This window comes from Drosophila guanche, unplaced genomic scaffold, assembly GCF_900245975.1.
Source record: "Drosophila guanche unplaced genomic scaffold, DGUA_6, whole genome shotgun sequence".
In the NCBI taxonomy this organism is placed as follows: domain Eukaryota; kingdom Metazoa; phylum Arthropoda; class Insecta; order Diptera; family Drosophilidae; genus Drosophila; species Drosophila guanche.
In genome coordinates, this window is record NW_022995744.1 from 8668735 (window position 1) to 8688780 (window position 20046).

Below are 20046 nucleotides of genomic sequence, written 5' to 3' on the forward strand. Positions count from 1 at the left end.
GGTAAATTTGTTGTTTGTGCACCGGCACGCGTTGCTTCAAGGGAAATGGTTTTAGTTTTGTTTCACGTGTCTTCCTCTCCTCTCTCTAGAATAATTTTTTTTGCGCAGATATATCAAGGTACGGTGGTCAAATGGGTTACCTTTTGGACAAAAAATAAAAACAAGAACTGCCCCCCTAAAACTCACTTGAGTGTTTTTAATGACCCCTGCTGGCTGTAACCTTTTTGACCAGTAATTAATATAATATTCTGTGGCTATCGCAGTTTCGTGTTTATTTAGCGGACAGCGGGTTCATTAAAATGCCAAAAAAAAGTAAATAAACCCCTGGAACAACAAAAAATAGCAAATAAAAATATATTTACTTCGACTAAAGAATACCGCATAGAGAGGAGAAGCTATTACATGTCTTATTGCTAAATACTTTCTTTTGCCATTTTCTATGGTAATTCTGATCCAATCGGATTACATTTTTGTAAATTGGTAGATGATTCACTAGCACTATGTATTACAATGCCAATGGAAATCTATAAAACATTACATATGTGGGCGTCATGGTCGAACCAATAATATTGTCCCTGCTGGAAATTAATTGAACCATTTGTTTTCTGATTTGGATAAGGATTGTGCATATTTACATATGAGTATGAGAAATAGCACCAATATACCCTTTAGAACCCACAATTACATGGAACACAAACACATAGGTGAAAAAAGCTAACCAAAGCTCAACCACCACTCACTTTCGCACTATTTTTGGGTTATTTTTCTGCTGGGGATTCGCTCACTTAATGATTCGCTTTTTTTGGTTTGAGATTTTTGCGTGTGTTGTTTTGTTTTTGTTTCTTTGGTTTTACTGGCACACAATTTTTGCTTTAATTGAATTTCCTCTTCGTTTTTATTGAAATTACATTTTTAATGACATAAATATTTCAGCAGATTGTTGTTGGGTGCTTTTTTTATTGTCTTGTCAATTGTCGCTCAGCTAATTTTAAATAATACATGTGCGTATAAAAATATTTTAATGGTTTCCATATGCCCCTCCAAATTACACAAAGAAAGAGGGAGCGTGAGAATAGAGATGGAATTCATTTTATTAAAATAAAAGATCGAAAGAGTTTAAAATTGCATTTTAAACAGATCCTTAAAGACTCTAAAGCATTTCTGAGTTCTTGGGTGAAAAAGAGCAACATTCAAGCTTTAATCTTTAATAATATTATTTGCTCTGCGTGCATTTGTTGGCCTTTTCTTCATATTTTTTAACGCATTATTATTCCCCTTTATTCGAATTAATTCAATTTTTCCACAATGCTGATGTATTTATTTGTTGTTTTATTCACATTTTCCAATTGCATTTGCACCCACAATATTCCACTGAATTGATATCGATTTTATTTGTATTTTCATTGTATTTATAAATAATTACGTTTGCTTTTGTACGACTATGAGAATATCATTTATGATTTATTGCCAGTCGAAGGAGCATTAAATTATCAGCATGGTCAGCACTTTATATCAGCTTTAAAGCTTATCAAACAAAAGTTGGGGGAGACAAGAAAAGAGTAATCAGAAAATAGTACGAACCAGAGGGGAACGACTTGATGGATGCCCTGTGTGCCCTGTGGGTTTGCTGTGGTTTCACCTTTAAATTAGTTCAATTCTATGAAATATTATCCCATGGTTTCCTCTCCTGAAGCCACCACTCAAAATTGATTTTGCATATTTTCGTCACCTAGTTTCGGGTAACACATGGAAGCACACATTCCACAAATTACATTTTCTAGGGCACCACCAAATATTGACCCATGCCACATTTTGAGGTGACTAATTGGCAACGTAAGCGATGGGGAAAAACCAACCCGACGCATGAAATTTATAACATTTTATGGCCAATTAGTGGCCATCCCATAAACTGTTTCGCCTGGTCCCTCCTTCTTCTACCATAAAATGTGGCCTAGAAGCCGCAACAAAACAAAATATACACAAAAACGTTTTCACAGAGAGAGAGAGAGAGAGAGAGGTGAAAACCAAAGAGAAGTCTCTTTGAAATGCGCTTCAATTTCAAATTGAAACCAATTACGGGGCCGGCAAATATTTCTCAAAGCATTCTCATTCTCAATTCTCATTCGAGTCTGAAGCCAAGGAATGGCTCTTTTTTTCTTATTTGTTAAATGACCAACAATTTTCAAGAATATTTCTATTTTTACTTTACTTTTTCCCTTTTAGTCGAGATTTCTAGGTTTCTCCTGCTTCCTCTTGGCCCCACTCTTTGCCACTCGTTTAAGGCTATTAACAGCTTGTCAAAGCCATGGCCAAAGTCGTGAGTTATTAAAGAAAAGAAGAGAAAACAGTCAGTGAATGGTCTTGAGAGCACCTGGGTGATGAGGCTGCTGATGCGAGAGAGAGAGAGAGAGGAGAGCGGTGGGCGGTAGTGAAACTTTGGTGCACGGCTCTAGCGAAAAACTGAATGAGAACACTCTGCTTCCCACTCTGCTCCCCCCCACTGGCACTTTTTTTTGCACCTCTCCTTCTGCTTCTCTCTATATGTCTGCCTTCATGGGGGCCCGAAAAAAGTTTTAACTTCTGCATCGCGTGGCCCTGCCTTCCTGGCTTCCTTACTTCTCTTTATGTCTTTTTCCTTTTTATCTCTCATTTCTCTACCCCTTCTTTATGGCTTTGAGTACAGTTCTACTTCGTCTGCTTCTCCTTCTACCTGTGCTTCTGCCTCTTTGGATTTTTTTTATTACTTGCGCACTTTTGCAGTTACGCCGCACCATGGAAATGCGATTGCAACTCAAGTACTAAAACGTCACAAATTCATACAAACAGACACAAATAAGAATTCGCATAAAGCAAGTACAGTGCGTGTCAAAGTGTTAAGGCATAGCTAAACACAGTTGATTAAGTTTCTGTGGTAGACTGCTGCGACAGAGATTTATTTGCTGGATCGTATGTAGTATTTTATAAATTCCATAAAGGAAAATCTTTCTGGATTAATTTATTCACAAGGCACATAATTTATGTACCTCCTCTTCAGATTCTAAAATTGTGACCACACTTAGAGATTACTCATTGCGAAACGCACTGTACTTATGCACGAGAATGTATATATGTATGTACAGCTATGTATGTAGAACTTCTTGTACATAGCTGGCCGACTGACTGACAGTCACGGGTCTATTTCAGTTAATTATCGCACACACCAGCAGAGCAGAGCAGCGCCAGCAGCAGGTTAAGCCGAGGGTTGGACCGGGTGAGCACCCGTACCCGTAGCCCCCTTCATTGACTGACATTTCGCCTCGATAAATGATCTAATGAAAAAACAAGTTGAATTTGAATTGTTGTTGCTGTTGCCTGTTGCCTCTGTTATTGCTTTTGTTGGCTTTGAATCAAAGGCAACGGACAGTCATATAGAGAAGCAAACTTGGGGGGAAAGAACAGAGGCATTATGACAACATCTATATATAGTCGTTAGTACCACCCCAAAATCTGATCGTGTGCGCTTATAGATATTCCATTTTAAGTCTCTGTACATCGCTCGCTTGTTGACCCAATATTCGGTGTACATATAATATTTGTTTTCATTTGAGTTTTCATTGAATTCATTTGGTCATAAACAATGTTCTAGAGGAAGATATCTATGGAGGATGATAATTCTATCTATAGATAGCAGAGGCAGCATTGTAATTCCGAGGTTTTGAAAAACTTTAATGGATATTATTTATGTAAAAGTATTTTTTAAGTATTTTTTGAGCGAATGTAAGCACTAAATGTAATACATATATATTTATGTAATCTCTTCATGTGTATGAATATTATACCTATTTTATTTATTTATGTGATATTTTTACGGATATGCATGTACATATTTCAAAGTATTTAATGTACACCAATCACTGAACATACTTCTGTGTCATTCCCGTGATAGCCACCTGGTGGTCACTTCGATATGAAATATCATTAAACTAAAACCCCGTGACCACAAAAAATGGTTACAAATACGCTCCATACGAATGCCATTCGAAATGTTTTTCATTTATTTTTTATAATTTGTTTGCCTTTTGAAGTGGTGGTGGGGGACTGGCGGGAGTCTCGCTAATCATATCTCGTGGAACATATGACTGGTGTAGCTGCCAGACAAGCCTTTGTTTTAGCATGCCACATGCCGTTAAATAATCACGAAGCCAAGTGGCAACGAAAAAATATACGAGTATGTGGAAGGAAACGCTCTATTCAATTCTGTCTTTATCTGCCAACGACTGCGTTGACATTTTCTGTTCTGTTTTTTATATTTGCTATCGCACAAATCAGCAAAAATGTAGGGGGAAAAAAAGAAAGAAGTCGTTTAAAAAAAAGCGTGAAATATGCCTCGTGCACGATGGGACGGATCGAGACAGCCAGCTAGAGAGAGAGACAGCAGCAGACAGTAGAAATTGCGTGGCGTGGCGTGCCACGGCGGGGTCATCAACTGTTTGAGAGAGACCCCCCTTTGGGCCAAAATCAACAACAAACTTTATGGCAGCCGCAATAATAAATAGCAACAATAATAAGCCTCCCAAAGAAAAAAAAAACAACAGAAAAAAAGGCTTTAGAAAAATAATAGAGAAACAACCAGCAGAGGCTCAAGAGAGTGGAGTGTAAAGAGGGTTGGAAGGTATGGAATGGGATTGAACAAAAGACCAGAAGTTTGATTAATGGAGATTAAAGGGGTGTACCTACAAGAGGGGTAAACATAACGTAACAAAGAAGATGAGATGAGAGAAGAGAATAAGTAAAGCCGGCTTTTAGTTCTATGGCCTCCTCTCCAGAGGTCGGGCAAAACGAAAGAAAAACGAATGAAAAGTTATGGAAAAGTTACTGGCTCTTAAAACAAGGAAATTGTTCTCAAACAACTTCTACCGACTGCCAGCAGGCTAATTGCCTCTGAGCCTCTCTCTTAGCCAACACACAGACTGGGAGAGAGGTTTACTCTCGTTGGAAATTGAGGTTACAGCAGATGAAATTGCTTCTGGCAGTTCAAGATAAATACATAGATTGATAGATAGCTGGATTCTTTTGCTAAACTTGAAACTAGAAATAGAAGCTGAAAGAAGAGAAAGTGTTAATTATAGGCAAAATGTAATGTATTCTTGATGGGAATTGGTAATTCACGTATAAACGATATTATGATACTATGCATAACAAACATGGACCAATCCGTCTATGATAATATTTCTTCAATTATGTTTTTACTTAATCTAATCTGAAGATGTGAGAAACCAACAATAAATCATAGTTTGAAATGCTATTTATCGATGGTGTTTTCTACCCATACTTAGCTAGGGAAAACAGTTTTCTAACATAATCTTGTGATTTGGGTTGGAATTTTACTTGTTGCCTTAACGAAGTATCCTCCATAGACATATGGCAAAAACACCATCCAAATATCATTATTTAAACGAATTACTTAACTCAAAGGTCAAATTTCTCTACCCTTCTGAACCTTCTCTCGCTCTCACTCTCCATTTGTGAATCAAAAAACAAATCAAATAAAACAAAAACAGAAACAGAAAATATACACAACTTTTGGGAGCTTTCGAGCTATTAGCCGGCAATTAAAACGGAAAATGAACTTTCAACTCTCTAACAAAAAAACAACAACAGCCAAAACACTAAAAACAAAAACAAAACAAGAAATTAAAGAAAATGAGAAGAAGCCTAAAAACTAAACCAAGCCAAAGAAAGTCAATAAAACAAAAGTCAAACAAAAGCCAAAGCAAAACAAAACCAAGTTAAAGCCACACAAATTAGAAAACAAAAGCACAACTGTTTGTTAACTCTGTTTAAGGGCGTGGCGGCGGGCGGGAATGGCGGTGCGAATTTCGGAGGCGTGGGTGTGAGACTTTTGGCCAAAAAACAACGTTTGACACCCCCTACCGTCGGAAAAAATGTCAAACTTTAAAAGTTTTTGTCAATTGTTGTTCTGGGTTGTTGGGCAATTTTCGGGCTCCGCAAAACTAGCAGGCCAAACAATACAGAGAAAGAGATGGACAAGAGGGTCAAATAATATTTGATACCCATTAATTAATTACCAAAGAAAAATCTTAAAAATGTTTCATTTTATGATTTTTTAGAAGATTTACTCAGAGATCTCCTGAGATCCTATTCCCTTTTCCTCCCATATACCCTTGCTACCTTATGATCACAGGGTATATAGTAAACAGATAAAAAGACAGCAGAACAGAGAGACAGAAAACAGATGGTGAACATAGCGTGAGAGAGAGAAGATATCCAAAAGAATCGAAAGAGAGACAGAGACGAAACAATGCCCGAGTGGAAACTGGTTCAAAAGTTGTACTCTTTTCGGTAGCATCAATTTCGAGCCAGGCCAAGCCCCGGCCCCGACACAAGAACAAGTCCATTTATTTTTTTGTGATGCTGCCGGCTAATTCGCATAGAAATTTGATATGGCTAAATTAGAGGCCATGAAGATGCGGACAAAAGTTTTGAAGAAGGTCAACAGAGATGCTGAATTTTGATAACAGTAATTTGATAGAAAGTTAACCCAGAGGATGCCATGTACTCAATTTTGGAGGTCGTAGGAATGAATTTCAATTGGCAGAGCTTGAAAAGCTGTGTATTTTATTTAATATTTATAACATACAATTCATTCTGTATTTAAACATTTCCAAAGGCAATAGACAGGAAACTTTTATAATTAAAATACTTTTAGCGATTCACCTTTTTTAGACAATTTCAGATTAAAAATGTCAATCAACTGAATTTTGAAGAGAAACTAAACCCATCTATTGCTTTGGGAGTACAGGTATGAATTCTTAACAATACAAAGATCATTTCAATTGTGTGCATAGAATATTTGCCCCAACAATAGCGACCATGGGCGGTTAGGAAACCTTATCTAATCAAAAAGTATTCTTTGGAGTACTATTTTACCGTGAATTGTTCAAATTTGTATGCGATATGAATTCCTGTTGCTTTCAGAATTCACCCTCATTTTCCCTGAGGGCCAATCAACGTCATCATCATCTCTCAAGAATGCACAATGGAGAGAGAGAGAAAGAGTACTGACAAAAGTCTTTTGTGTCCAGTTATTCCACTACGCTTGTCTCCCCTTCTCCATCTCTCTTGATCTCTTTCGTAGTCTCCTTTGCATTTGGCCAAGCCAATTCACACGGCACTAATTGAATTAGTTAACTGACTTTTGAGTCAGTTTTCATCATCTTCATCTTCGTAGCAATGATACCGTTAAACGGGTAAGAACTTGCAATAGAATGCCAAGTGCGCAATTAACAAGTTTGTAGCGCTCCCCGGCCTGGGGCTGGAGTGGGAGTGAAAAGGGTACATAACGGGTTAATAAGCCAACTCACTCTAAAGAAAAGTCGAGCATTAAATGCACTTTAAAAATGTAAAGGCTTGATCACCTTCTTTCTGCGTTGACAAACTTCTCTCACATTATACCACATATGCCCTCTGAAAGGGTATTGAGGCAGACAACCTAAAGGGTTTCTCCACTGGGGACTGTCTGGTTGGTTCTGGTCAGGTCTGGTTTTGGTGACTGGGTTTGTGGTGCCAGTCCAGCTGCCGTCGCGTTGTGCACATAAATTGAACAGCTGCGTTTATGGAGTCAAGGAGGTGGACAGAGTAAAGAGAGACTTCCTCAATGTCAAAGTTCCCAGCAAGGCATTGAAAGCTTAAACAAAATGTCAAGTATTTTTCCCAGCAGATGTCTCAAACTGGGGACCACAAACTTAAATTCCCAAAACCCACAGAAAAAGAGAGAGTCCTTGACCAATAATCCCCACTCATTAACCCGTCGCTTAGTTCATAAATTAAAGTCAAGCCAAAAGGCCGTCGCTGATTAGTTAGCTATTGTGTTCTCTCTCTCACTCGCCGTCTCCCGATTGACAGGTAAATAACAGAGTTGAACAAATTACGTCAGGCTCGAATCGAATCGGAATGGGCCAATAAAAAAATGTGCAAATCAATGCAAATGCTTTAGCGGTGTGGCGAGGGCAGGGGGAAAACCAACCGAAAGCAAAATTAATTAACTAAAGTGAGAGCTGGAGAGAGGGAGTGAGCAAAAGATGTCAGTGTGTCACAAGGATGCCAATAAACGGGTTCCGTTCCGTTGCGTTCCGTTCCTCTTTCTCGTTTCTTCTTGCGATTTTGAATATTAGACAAATTGATGTTTGTTTGGGTGCGAGTGAAACAGGAAAAACAAGAAAGAGCAGAAAACGCAATGAGCAGAACGACCCAAGGATTCCCTATAATTATTTGGAAAGTAGTTAAAAGCTAAACTTGTGGTGGAAATAATGAGCTATGAAGTTTGGATTTTCTTTTCGTTGCTTAATGTAAGGAAACCTCAGATAAATGAGCCACAAATAGAGTTGTGATTCATATAAACGATGTTGTGGTGGAAATAGTCGATAGATATGAAAGGAAATGATTCAAATGATGACTAAATGATTCAAATGAATCAAGCATACGACTTATAGTGATATAATTAACTCCAACAGCTCTCAGTAATGATATTACTTCTTCTTTTAAGAGTTCTGTGAATATCTAGATACCTTTTCTTTACTCTTTCCATCTATTCATATGTGTGATATCTGCCCATCCTCTTTTTAATGAAAGTGCAGCAGCAGCAGCCGTGGCAACTGGAAACAAACAGCGGCAGCAACAAGTGGCACTTGCAACACGGCAGCCTGTGCAGTGAGGCATGCAACAGATGAAGATAGAGGGAGGGGTACATAGAGCAGGGCAGAGAGACAGAGATAAAGTGGGAGACCTGCATAGGTACTTGTATAGGGTATAACACGCTTTAGAATCTTTAGTTTAATGATTTGTAACCGGTTTTCGACAGTCAACTCCCATGAGAGGCTGTTGGCTGGCTTGTTGCTGTTGCTGCTGCCGCTGCATTTTCTGTTGCCGAGGGTTATTTGTGCCGCACTCTTTGTCTGCGTTGTCCGCCTCTGTTTAATTACACTTTTTTTCAGTGAACAAATAAAAAATAATAATAATAGTAGCGGAAGTTATACAAAAGCGGCAGAACCGGCTATATAACACAGAAAAAACCCAACAACAAGGGTTGAGATAAGGCATGGAACATGTGGTCGGAATGAGAGGAGTGCAAGACAGAAGAGAAGTTAAGCCGCATATGACATGTGACAAAGAAGACGGAGGGAAGACGAGAACACAGGTTTAATAACATATAACGGCTCTCTTCAGACTGTTCCTTGGCTGTTATACACACAAGTTATAATGAGGGAAATATACAACATACATAAGCGGATTTCCATAGACTACCAGATAACATACCCAATGAGAACCCATGAAAAATTGCCCATTGCAGCAACAAAAAATTGTCCCCTAGGTCCCGTCTCTATTCACAGCATCGTTTTCTTTATGTCAAATATACCCCTCACTCCACACATGCAACATCATCAAAAATTCCAGTGCTGTCGGCTATTGTATTGCCTGCAGGGACTTTCAACAATATAAGTTTGCTTCAATTGTTTACATTTATAGCCTGGCCAAAGGCAGAGAGAACCTTATCTAATTAAATTGTTCTCTCGAATATTCCGAGAATTGAGTGTATGTTTGCTTTGGAAATTGTGTGCTCCTTTTATGGTAATGAAAATATGCCACATCCTTATTGGTACTAGCTGCTTTCATCACTACTTTGTAGTGTAAATATGTACATACATACGCATTTGCATGCATGTAAGCATGCATGTACATGCATATGTATGCAAATATGTATGCATATAATTCCCAAGTGTAAACAAAAAATTTCTCAAATGTCCTCCCCTTCTCCATGTTTGAGAGCAGCTTACCTTCAAAATGAACGAAGATGAAGAAGAAGACGAAAGGCCGACAGCTGCCATTCAGTTCCAATTGCAATCTCCTTCGTTTTTTTTTTTGCGTTTATTCCGCTTGCTTTTTTTTGTTGCAGCGCAAGTGGCAAGTGGGCTGCCTTCAATCAAATTGAATCAAATCACACAAAAAACACAACTGCAAATTGTAAAAAACTGTATTTATTATAGACATTGACTTGGCACACACTTTCTTCACAGCACAGATAGTAGAGCACAAATTAATTGGCTAGATTTTTCTCTTTCTTTTGCTTCTTCCGACGGCGGACGATGGAACAGCTGGCCCGACTTGAACACACATTTCGCACAGTGGACACGGACACCCGGCCGTAAAAAACTTTCGCTCAAAAACGGATGCAGCCGCCCAGTTGCTTGGCCAATAAGAAATGCTAGTTGGAGGGGCCGGTGGAAGGGGCACCACTCTGTCGGCCGCCTAACTGGTTTCTTGTAACAGGAATTTTGGCGTTGCCGAGGTATTGTAGGCGGCTAAAGAGAGACAGGGACGTGGGTACCATGACCGTGTTGAATTTTCATTAATTTTCACATTTCCGCCTTTAATTTTATTGAAATGGAATTCACATCCACCTGACTTATTTACGAGTTGTTCTAATTTATTTACTTGGCCCACAAACAAATTTTATTTTTCTCCGCACTTTCTTTTGGCATTTATTTACGGTGATCTTCTTTTTTTTCGTTTCGTTTCCTCTTCTCTTTTGCTATTTATAACAGAACACACGCAGCTCACCACCACCAAAACACACACGCAAGCACCTACGCACGCACACAGAGACACCCACTGCACTGCCTGCGCTCAGGTAAAAATTAGTGCAGAAATCTTTGATTTGTTTGCGCTGATCGTACAAATAACAACTTTGGCTTCGCATGCGTACCACAAACTTTACTTGTCCAGCGCGCGAGAGCAACAAGTTTTCAAACAGGGCTGCCACTTGCCACCGATGGCAATAGCGGCTGTATTTGCTGTTTTTTTATTTGTGTTTGTATTCACTTTTGTTGTTACCGTTCACCGTTCACCGTTTGCATTTGTTTTTGGCTTTACCTTCTTTTATCTATCGATAACCTATCGAAAAATACTGATATTTGAAAAATATGCTGCAACTATTCAGGACTATAAATTAAACTCATCCAGAAATTCAGCATGTCTGCATGTCGGTTAGTTTGTCGAACTCCCGGGACTACCATTTATCTTGTTGATTTAAGACTTCTTCCAATTTGATGTTAACCCGCCAGAAACTTTGAATTCGATATCGAAAACAAACACTTTTAATGTTAAATACCGACTTTTTACGACTATTGGGGAGCTTTCACCAGGTATGAGAAAGGAGAGGTCCTTAAAAGAAGCTAGTCCTTTTTACATGCATAACACACCTTGCCATTTACCTGTCAACTAGAGGACTAGAACAGCAGTTTCCTCTCTTTCTCTCCTCATTTTGGCGTTCCAAACATGAGCGCTGAAAATAAATATACCAAAAAGAATTTGCGATCACACTTCCAAATATACCGTAAATTCATAGCATTTTCCTTGATTTTTCTATTCTATTTAATATTAAAAGCTAGTTAGGATTCTCATCGCTAAAACTATAATTTTATTCCATTTAACAATCAATTCTTCACAAAATTGACTAGTTTTCAAGATTCTTTTTATCCGATTGTTGCACGAGGTTGCAACTAAAAGGTCAACCAACAATTTGAGAACATGTTGCTTGTTTACTGGCAGCAAGGTATAGTACGGTCGTTTTTTTACCCTATTTCTATTAATTTATATTGAAATTTTGCTTTAAAAGCTGATTTTAAACATAAATATTGACTTTATCTTAGAATGACATGCTGTTCACCTTTTCTGTGTTTTTTATTCAAGGTATTTATAATTTGTTGCACACTTTTCGCAGCCAGAATTAATTCCTTCAAGAAGCGAACATTTTATTTAATTTATTCTAAGAGAAACTACAATAAATGACACAATTGAATTAACTATGTATATGAACGACGAAAATACACATTTCACTAAACTATTTTGGCAAATTACATACCTATGCGGTGGGGTGGTTCATAAACAAGTGAAAACTTTGATCGAAAACCTTAAAAAATAAACACACACATTAAATATAAGGCCCTAGGATCGGTGGGTAGCTTTGCAGATAAGCGAGTCTTCCTCTGTAGCCTGGGAAGATGAGTTATTGCATTAAAATATTTCCAACTGCAGCTGAAGTTGATGTACAGCTGTTGGTGATGTCAGGAGCGCGTGGAAGGCGTCGAGCAGCAGGCCATGGATATGTCCTGGGAGCAGGCAAAAGTCGAGGTGCTCGACGTCTCGTTGAAGCCACTGTCCGCCCTATAGAGACCAACACGCTGCGCCGGCGGATTGGCCACAGGCGGAGCCGTTTCCACCTGCTGGGGCTCCTCCACTTCATCCAAATTGGCACTAAAAGATTGCGAGAGATTTTTACGATTGGCAGAGCGCCGGCGGCGGGATCCACGCGGCGTGTCCGAGTTGGAGGAGCTGCAGTTAAAGCTGAGCGTGGACAACTGCATGGCCTCGGCCTCCTCCTCCCCCTCCTCATCGTCCGTCTCTGGTTCAGCCTCGGGCTCGTCCGTGTCCTCCGTTTCCGCCTGCTCCACAGTCTCCAGCAGCGACTGGCTGGGCAACTGCCGCGTGCTGTTCACCCTCAGACGGCTCACACGCTGATTGATGCTGCTGTCCGACTGCTCCAGTGCCTGCATCGGCGAGGAGCTGCGATCCGGTGTGAATCTGCAGGCCGGTCGCCCCGAACCCGTCAGCTCCGACAACGTGTCGTGCTGCTCACTGGTGCTGATGCTCACCTCCACCTTGGAGTGCACCAGCCGACGGCTGAGATGCTCAGACGGAGCTATCGGCGAGGGCAGGTCCAGGTCGTGCATCAGCAGAAGCTTCCGCTTTGAGGAACGATTACCGTCGTCTGGTGTGCCCGTGGGCAGGCCGCACAGATTCCTGATGGGCGACAGGGAACCAAAGCTGCCATCGCCCTCGCCCGACGCCGAGTCCGAGAGTCTGCCGGCGAACATTGTCTGCTTGCCCTGCGGACTGGAGCCCACCATTTGGGGAGACTGCGCTGCCTCCTGCTCGCCCAGCACAATCACATTGTGCAGATCGAACAACTTGCGCCTCATGGAGCTGTTGAAGATGTCGCTGCCGCTGGAGCGGGACATGGCTCTGCCAGACATGCTGCCAGCCAGATGGGGCTGCAAGTACGGGCGCAGCGCATCCTCCAGGGCCTTGGGCAGAATTGGCGGCAGTGACAGCTCGGTCTGGACACTGCAGTCCCGATGCCGTCGTCCGCTCGAGGACTTCTTCGAGATGGGCGTGAGATCCTCGTTGAGTTCGTTGAGTATGATGCGATTCTTGCGCAGGGGACAGTCCACGGGGCTGGGCACTATGAGAGATTCCTTGAAGAACGCACTAATTGCCAGCTGGGCCTTGTTCTCCACCTCAGGGTCGGGCGAGTCGTGGAATTGCGTCTCGTGCGGCTCCACATCGGCGGGCTTCAGCTGCGCCACCTCATCGATGTTCCACTCAAACTGTGTGGACGAGAGCTGTGGTGTTCGTGACCGGAACAGCGAAGGACTGCAAATAGACAGAATAACAAAATGTTCTATGAAGGCGTGGCCGGGCGACAGGATGTGCGAGGCAGGCACTCACCTGGCAATCAGCGGCAGGTGCAAACGATCCGCCAGGGCACCTTCGAAGGGATTGCGTATCTTGTGGAAGCGCTTGGGCGGTGGCGTACACACCAGCGAGGACATTTGGGGACTACATCTCGTATTTTGCTTGCCGCCATTAGTTGGCGTTCCAGACGACGCCACGGAATTGTTGGCCGTGGCGCTGTTCCTGCGCACCCGGCATTTCAGCTCGGTGAGATTGGAGAAGTATCGACTCTTGAGGGAATGAGGTGTTCGCACCTCATCTGTGTACATATTTTTTTAGAGCACAATTTAGTTAAATTTTCTTGAAAATTGATGGCCAAAAATGCGCCTGCTTCGACTGCAGGCAGATGTCAGTATTTTCAAATGCATCAGTGTTGGCAAACACCGCTAGCGACCTATCGAATACGTTGCTGTTTGAATATAGAATTTAAAAAATATATATTTCAAGGGAAGATCAATAGATTTGTGACTCTTTCAAGTGGTCTATGCGCCTTTATCTATTTATTTTTCAATATTTTATTGCAACTATTTGCTTTTCGAATAATTTTAGTATTTTCGGAGTGCGCGCCACTCAATCGATAGCATGTCAGCTGTCGCAGCAACCCTGTTTCGATTCAGCTGTCGCTGCCGACTGCGTTTTTCGCGTACACATACGCGTTTGCTCTGCCCTCTGCCCGTGCGTGTGTGTGTGTTTGGTATGTGCGCGTGTGTGTGTTGGCTGCAGAAACAGAAACTAAGCGAAAAAGCACAAAATTAAAATTAAACAAACGCCAAATTTAGTGAAACGGAGTTCCTATTTTACAGCACTTGTGTGTGTTCATAGCAAAAGTGGCCAAAATTCGGCGAAAACAGCGCAAGTGTGACAAAGCATTCGTGCCGCAGCCGTGTTCCAAACGAACGAAAACAAAAGAGAATAGTGTTGATAGTACTACAAGCGTAATAAGTAGCAGCAGCAGCAGCACCCACAGCGGCGGTAGCGTCGTCGTTGTCGGCGGCCTAAACAGCAGCGGCAGCAACAACAAACGATTCTACACAGGGCCAGGGGAGGGCCGGGGAACGGCCGAAAACGAAACAGCGGCAGCAGCAGCAGCAACAACAACAACAACAACAACAACAACAACAACAACAACAAAGGCAACTGCAGAGTCAGCTGCCGGCCGGTGTGTGGCGACTGAGGAAAACGAAACTGTTGCTAGAAGTGGGCGTGGCGGAGGTGCTGAGGGTGGAAAAGAGGAGGACAGTGACGGCGACAGCGACAGCGAGAGCGGTGCAAAGCTAAGAAAGGGCCCACTGAATCGGGCGCATTTGTCGGCCTGTTTGCGCACAGTGGAAAAACTTGCCATTGAACTTGACGTCAGCACTGACGCCAAGAGCATCGCCAGCAGGGAGGCGAGCGGTGTCATGTCGGAGACGGGCTGCCGGCATTATCAGAGCTACTTGAAGGAGCACGGATATGATACATATCGGGTCATCGATGCGTACTTTTCTGCCTGCGTGAACCAAGATGCGCGTCTGAAGAAGGTGAGGGAGGGGGAAGAGAGCGAAAGAGAGAGAGAGCGCGAGTGAGAGAGTTACGGTTATGTGTGCGGTGGGGTTCACTGACACACAATCCATAGAGACGGGGGAAGAAGAAGATCGGCGTGTGTGTGTGTGCTGTCAATAAAGTGATTACCGAACCAAAATTTGATTGGCGGCCAACTCTTTTGGTGTGTGTTTTAAACACTGCCAACCGTTACAACTCAAATCTTGGCCTGGCCATCCCCTGAGCGCACATGTGCAGTGACATTTGTGTAACCCTTTTTGTAACCCCCACCCCTAGGCCACACACTGCTACTGCTTCGAGTGCGGCAGTGCCAACATCCAGCTGTACGCCTGCCTGCACTGCATCTACTTTGGCTGTCGGGGCGCACACATCCACAGCCATTTGCGGGCCAAGAAGCATCATGTGGCGCTGGAGCTGTCCCACGGCACGCTCTACTGCCATGCGTGTCGAGACTTTATCTACGACTCGCGCAGTCGGGAGTATGCGCTGATCAACCGGAAGCTGGAGGCTAAGGATCTGCAAAAGAGCCTCGGCTGGCAGCCCTGGATACCCACGGCCAAGGAGTCGAATCTGCTGCTGGCTAATTCCCGGCGCCGACTGGTGCGGCCCAATCAGACAATCGGACTGAGGGGTCTGCTCAATCTGGGTGCCACCTGCTTCATGAACTGCATTGTCCAGGTGAGTGGTGACTTCCAGGAAAGAAATTCCCCCCCCGCATCACCAAATTGTCATCCCCCCAGGCCCTGGTACACACTCCACTGCTGAGCGACTACTTTATGTCGGACCGGCATGACTGCGGCAAGTCCTCGCACAAGTGTCTGGTCTGCGAAGTGTCGCGTCTCTTCCAGGTGATGCACAACCTGCCGCTTGCCACTTGCCACTTGCCACTAATGTTGCAACTCTTTTTCCCTTGCCAGGAGTTCTATTCGGGCTCCCGTTCGCCGCTGTCGCTGCATCGCCTTTTGCATTTAATTTGGAACCATGCCAAGCATCTGGCCGGGTACGAGCAGCAGGATGCGCACGAGTTCTTCATTGCCACGCTGGATGTGCTGCATCGGCATTGCGTCAAGGCCAAGGCGGAGCACGAGAGCAAGAGCAACAGCTCGGGTTCGAGCAGCGGCACCAATTCCACCAGCAGCTCGACAACGTCCAGCTTTGGGCAGTGCAACTGCATCATCGATCAGATCTTCACGGGCATGCTGCAAAGCGATGTGGTGTGCCAGGCCTGCAAGGGCGTCTCCACCACATTCGATCCGTTCTGGGACATTTCGCTGGACCTGGGCGAGACCACAACGCACGGCGGGGTAACGCCCAAGACGCTGATCGACTGCCTGGAGCGGTACACACGGGCCGAGCACCTGGGCTCCGCGGCCAAGATAAAATGCTCAACCTGCAAGTCCTACCAGGAGTCCACCAAGCAGTTCAGCCTGCGCACTCTTCCCAGCGTGGTCTCCTTTCACCTGAAGCGCTTCGAACACTCGGCGCTGATCGATCGCAAGATCTCATCGTTCATCCAATTCCCCGTCGAGTTCGATATGACGCCCTTTATGTCCGAGAAGAAGAATGCCTACGGCGATTTTCGCTTCTCTCTGTACGCGGTGGTCAATCACGTGGGCACCATTGACACGGGCCACTACACGGCATATGTGCGGCATCAGAAGGACACGTGGGTAAAGTGCGATGATCATGTGATAACTATGGCATCGCTCAAGCAGGTGCTGGACAGCGAGGGGTGAGTGCGGGAGTCCACCGAGTTATGCAAACTTTAATTTTCGCTCTCTCTCTTTTAGCTATTTATTGTTCTACCATAAAAATGTGCTGGAGTACGAGTAAAGAGGGAGCACAAACGCACAGACCCATAGGCACACACAATTAGCATAACAAATACACACACAGAAACACAGACAAGGCCGCGGCAGCGTTTACAATTTAAGATTATAATTTAACGAAAAAAAATAAGGAAAATCCACTTATAAAAGTAAGCCCGCGGATTGAACAAATAGAAGGGGGGAAAAAAATTCAAAAAAAACAAAAACTTGTGCGCCCAACCAACTCTCTTTAATGTGTAATCTGAATCAATCCTGGCAATGCCCTTATTGTTCTAAGTATTTCGAAAATCCATAATCATAAAAACTAAACAAATGCTAAACAACATTTTGATTAACAGACATCGAGACGCAGAGATTTCGATTCCGATTTGGGAAATAGATCTTACATCGCGATCAAGAAAACAGCCACACACACAATGCAAACACTGATAGGCGAAAACCAACGATCTAGGCACAGGTGGTTTTGGGTCTAGCAATTTATTTGCAAAATGTTAAGAAATTTGAAGGTTAGAGCGGAAAAAAAATTTAATTTATGTCCAACTTGGGCTCGTCCGGGAATTGAACCCGGGACCTCTCGCACCCGAAGCGAGAATCATACCTCTAGACCAACGAGCCGGTTGAAGGTGGAGCGCCCTATTGTGGATTTAATGCGCGGGCTCGCTCTCTGTTGGTGCATGTTTTGTTCATGCGTCTGCAATGCGAGTGCGAAAGGGATGACTATAGTGCGAAACTGGGTGCTATTTCAAAACGTGACGCTGCACAGCACTGTACTTTGAAATAAATACTCAAAAATAAATACTTTTAACGCGCTTTCAACTTTCAACCAATCAACATGTTTTAAAAAATCAAAAGTGCTGGAAAGCGTGGAAATGTAATTTTGGTTGTTGTCCGTGCTAGAGTTGTGCTTTCCGTTAAATGAAATAAATTTTAAATATAAAGAAAGTAGTAACTTGTAAACGCTGTGTTGACAATGTGCTCTTTTGGGTTATGCTAGGAATACATTTATTTGCACATCTTTAGGAATATCTTTCGTTTGGGATTTTTGATTATAAGTCTATTAATCTACGACCTTTAACTTGGTTTAGTTGATTAAGTTATTCTAACATGTGAATCGATTTTAGTTAGTAAGAAAAATAAATAAAGAGAATGTTTGTTCACATTAAATTGAAATAATTCATTTGCAAAGGCGCGGTCCATGCATACACGAAGCCCCGCCAAACATCAGGCTCGAGGGCGGGCATCACGGACACACAGGGAGCAAGAAAACTTTCCAACATATCTTCACTCTATTTCCTATTTACATTCGATTGCCGCCATTATCGAAAATAAAATTATATTCTTTTTCGGACTTTGCTATTTACATTCTATTACATTCCATTCCCGCCATGTACTTTGAAATTCTACATCGAAAATAAAGAAATAAATAAATATATAAAATAAATACCATCAAGTCATGTTACATGAATCCTTCAACAGGTGCGAAAAAGGTGGGAGCTTCGAAAAGTTCGTCCTTTTTTACCTGCTTGCATTGGATAGGGTATCAAGGATGTCCTGGTGCGCCCATTAATAATTTGATAAAGTTATAGTATTACCGCTAGGATTCCTAACTAGTTGGTAATATTGTTTAGAATAGCAAAATTAAGGAAAGGGTATAACATTTACGGTATATTTTCGGAATATTTTTTAAATGACAAGATATATTTCGGTATTTGATCGAGAGTCTAGTAGTATATTTAATCGATAAATCCGCGGTCACACTGTTGGTAAGCACCGTTACTTGAAATTGAAAAAAAGTAAAGCGTCATTATCGTATATAAAGAAAAAATGGGTATGATTAGCAATTACAACAAGTGGGATAAGTGCGGCTAAAGATTATTTACATTCCGGTACCAGAAGGAACTGATGAGAACGCAATTCACGCACGCCTGAAGTCGATTTACGCGAATCTGCACGGATCGTCGTCGCACGGCGTCACACACCAGCGGGCAATAAAGCCCTCTGCTCAGAAGAAAACCGAAACGCAGTGGAACACACACGAGTACGTGGACGCTAATAATAATTTGGAGTACGTCGAGCACAATATCGAGTCCAATGTGCCATCGAAGAAGGTCATTATTAAGACATGCATTTGCGATCGTCCAGGAAAGGCGCTCGAGTGTGGCCGCTGCCACCAATACTTCCATGGCCGCATTGCCGCAAAATGCGAGAAGCATCCAGCGGTGAGTTCGACATTTTTTACTGTTATGGTTGTGGTTACGGTTACGGTATAAGATGTGTCCACAGGAGGCTTTCTTGATGGACTTTCGCGAGTGCCCCTACTGCACGGCTAACCATGACCAAATCAAGGAATCTAAATTGACATGGGCTGAGATCCGCAAGATCGAGGACGCCGTACTGCCCAATGATGATTTATAAACGCGAGTTTGATACTCGCCAACAGCATAATTAATTTACATAACCATAATGTATCGATTGTGCATGAAATTACAATTATCTTTCTTCAAACATTTGACGGTCTTTTTCTGTTGCCTCTTTTGCCTAATATTTCCCTATAAAACCAAACATAAGACACACACCAGCACACATGCCAGGGCATCTACTTTTCAGGGCGACATTTATGAAGTGCTCAATGTCATCGTTGAAGGAAGCTCACATAAGCTGTGGTAAAAAAGGAAGTGCAGCACATGGGCATGACCGCCATAAAACCAAATGGCCTAGTCACACCAGCTTGACACCAGCAGCACCACCGTCACCGGAAGCATCAGCACACCCCAGTGGAGGAGTGACTTAACACTAAGTAAGTGCATTGAATTGAAGTGCTGCTAACGTTTTTATGCTTCTACTTTTTTTGTTTGGGTTTCCAGTGAGGAATTCTAAAAGCCTGCAGCACCTTTTGAACAGAACGACTGCTGCAGGATGAGATCAGCAGAAGCTTGTGTCTTCCAGCTGAGTCATAGCTGCGTCGTGCATCTAGTTTGTGCGCTGGCATTAACCTATCTGTCATCTCAATTGCAGTGGCGGATTCTATGCGCAACTCCCAGCGGCAGGGCTCCATTCAAATCAGCGAACAAATTCATGTCACCGATAACAATTCAATCACTTA

General features: G+C 42.7%; 3 protein-coding genes and 1 non-coding gene across 4 annotated transcripts; 2 read left to right on the plus strand and 2 right to left on the minus strand.

The window, feature by feature from the left end:
• Positions 1–11804: 11804 nt before the first annotated feature.
• On the minus strand, positions 11805–13994 carry LOC117580241 (protein aurora borealis). Its single transcript, XM_034266664.1, has 2 exons — positions 13567–13994; positions 11805–13491 (listed from the first exon to the last, which is right to left on the minus strand). Exons 1-2 carry the CDS (start codon positions 13839–13841, stop codon positions 12123–12125), a joined length of 1644 nt encoding a protein of 547 aa, XP_034122555.1. The 5' UTR covers positions 13842–13994; the 3' UTR covers positions 11805–12122.
• A 360-nt stretch (positions 13995–14354) lies between these two features.
• Positions 14355–17263, plus strand: LOC117580538 (ubiquitin carboxyl-terminal hydrolase nonstop; the record flags this gene model as incomplete). Its single annotated transcript, XM_034267131.1, has 5 exons — positions 14355–15092; positions 15391–15792; positions 15855–15962; positions 16032–16846; positions 16905–17263. Coding segments are annotated over 5 exons (2106 nt in total), but the record flags the coding sequence as incomplete, so codon positions are not given.
• A 223-nt stretch (positions 17264–17486) lies between these two features.
• On the minus strand, positions 17487–17558 carry Trnap-cgg. Its single transcript has one exon. It is a non-coding gene; the product is annotated as a tRNA-Pro (tRNA).
• A 1164-nt stretch (positions 17559–18722) lies between these two features.
• On the plus strand, positions 18723–19448 carry LOC117580246. The gene is made up of 3 exons (XM_034266669.1): positions 18723–18771; positions 18837–19162; positions 19227–19448. The coding sequence occupies exons 1-3, from the start codon at positions 18768–18770 to the stop codon at positions 19356–19358; spliced, it is 462 nt and encodes a 153-aa protein (XP_034122560.1). The 5' UTR covers positions 18723–18767; the 3' UTR covers positions 19359–19448.
• The last annotated feature ends 598 nt before the right edge of the window (positions 19449–20046 follow it).

Coding starts and splice junctions, on each gene's coding strand:
- LOC117580241 (XM_034266664.1), bottom strand. CDS start 13,841: ATGTACACAGATGAGGTGCGAACACCTCATTCCCTCAAGAGTCGATAC. Junction 13,492..13,566: donor CACCTGCCGCTGATTGCCAG/GTGAGTGCCTGC, acceptor GTCTATTTGCAG/TCCTTCGCTGTTCCGGTCAC.
- LOC117580246 (XM_034266669.1), top strand. Junction 19,163..19,226: donor AATGCGAGAAGCATCCAGCG/GTGAGTTCGACA, acceptor ATGTGTCCACAG/GAGGCTTTCTTGATGGACTT.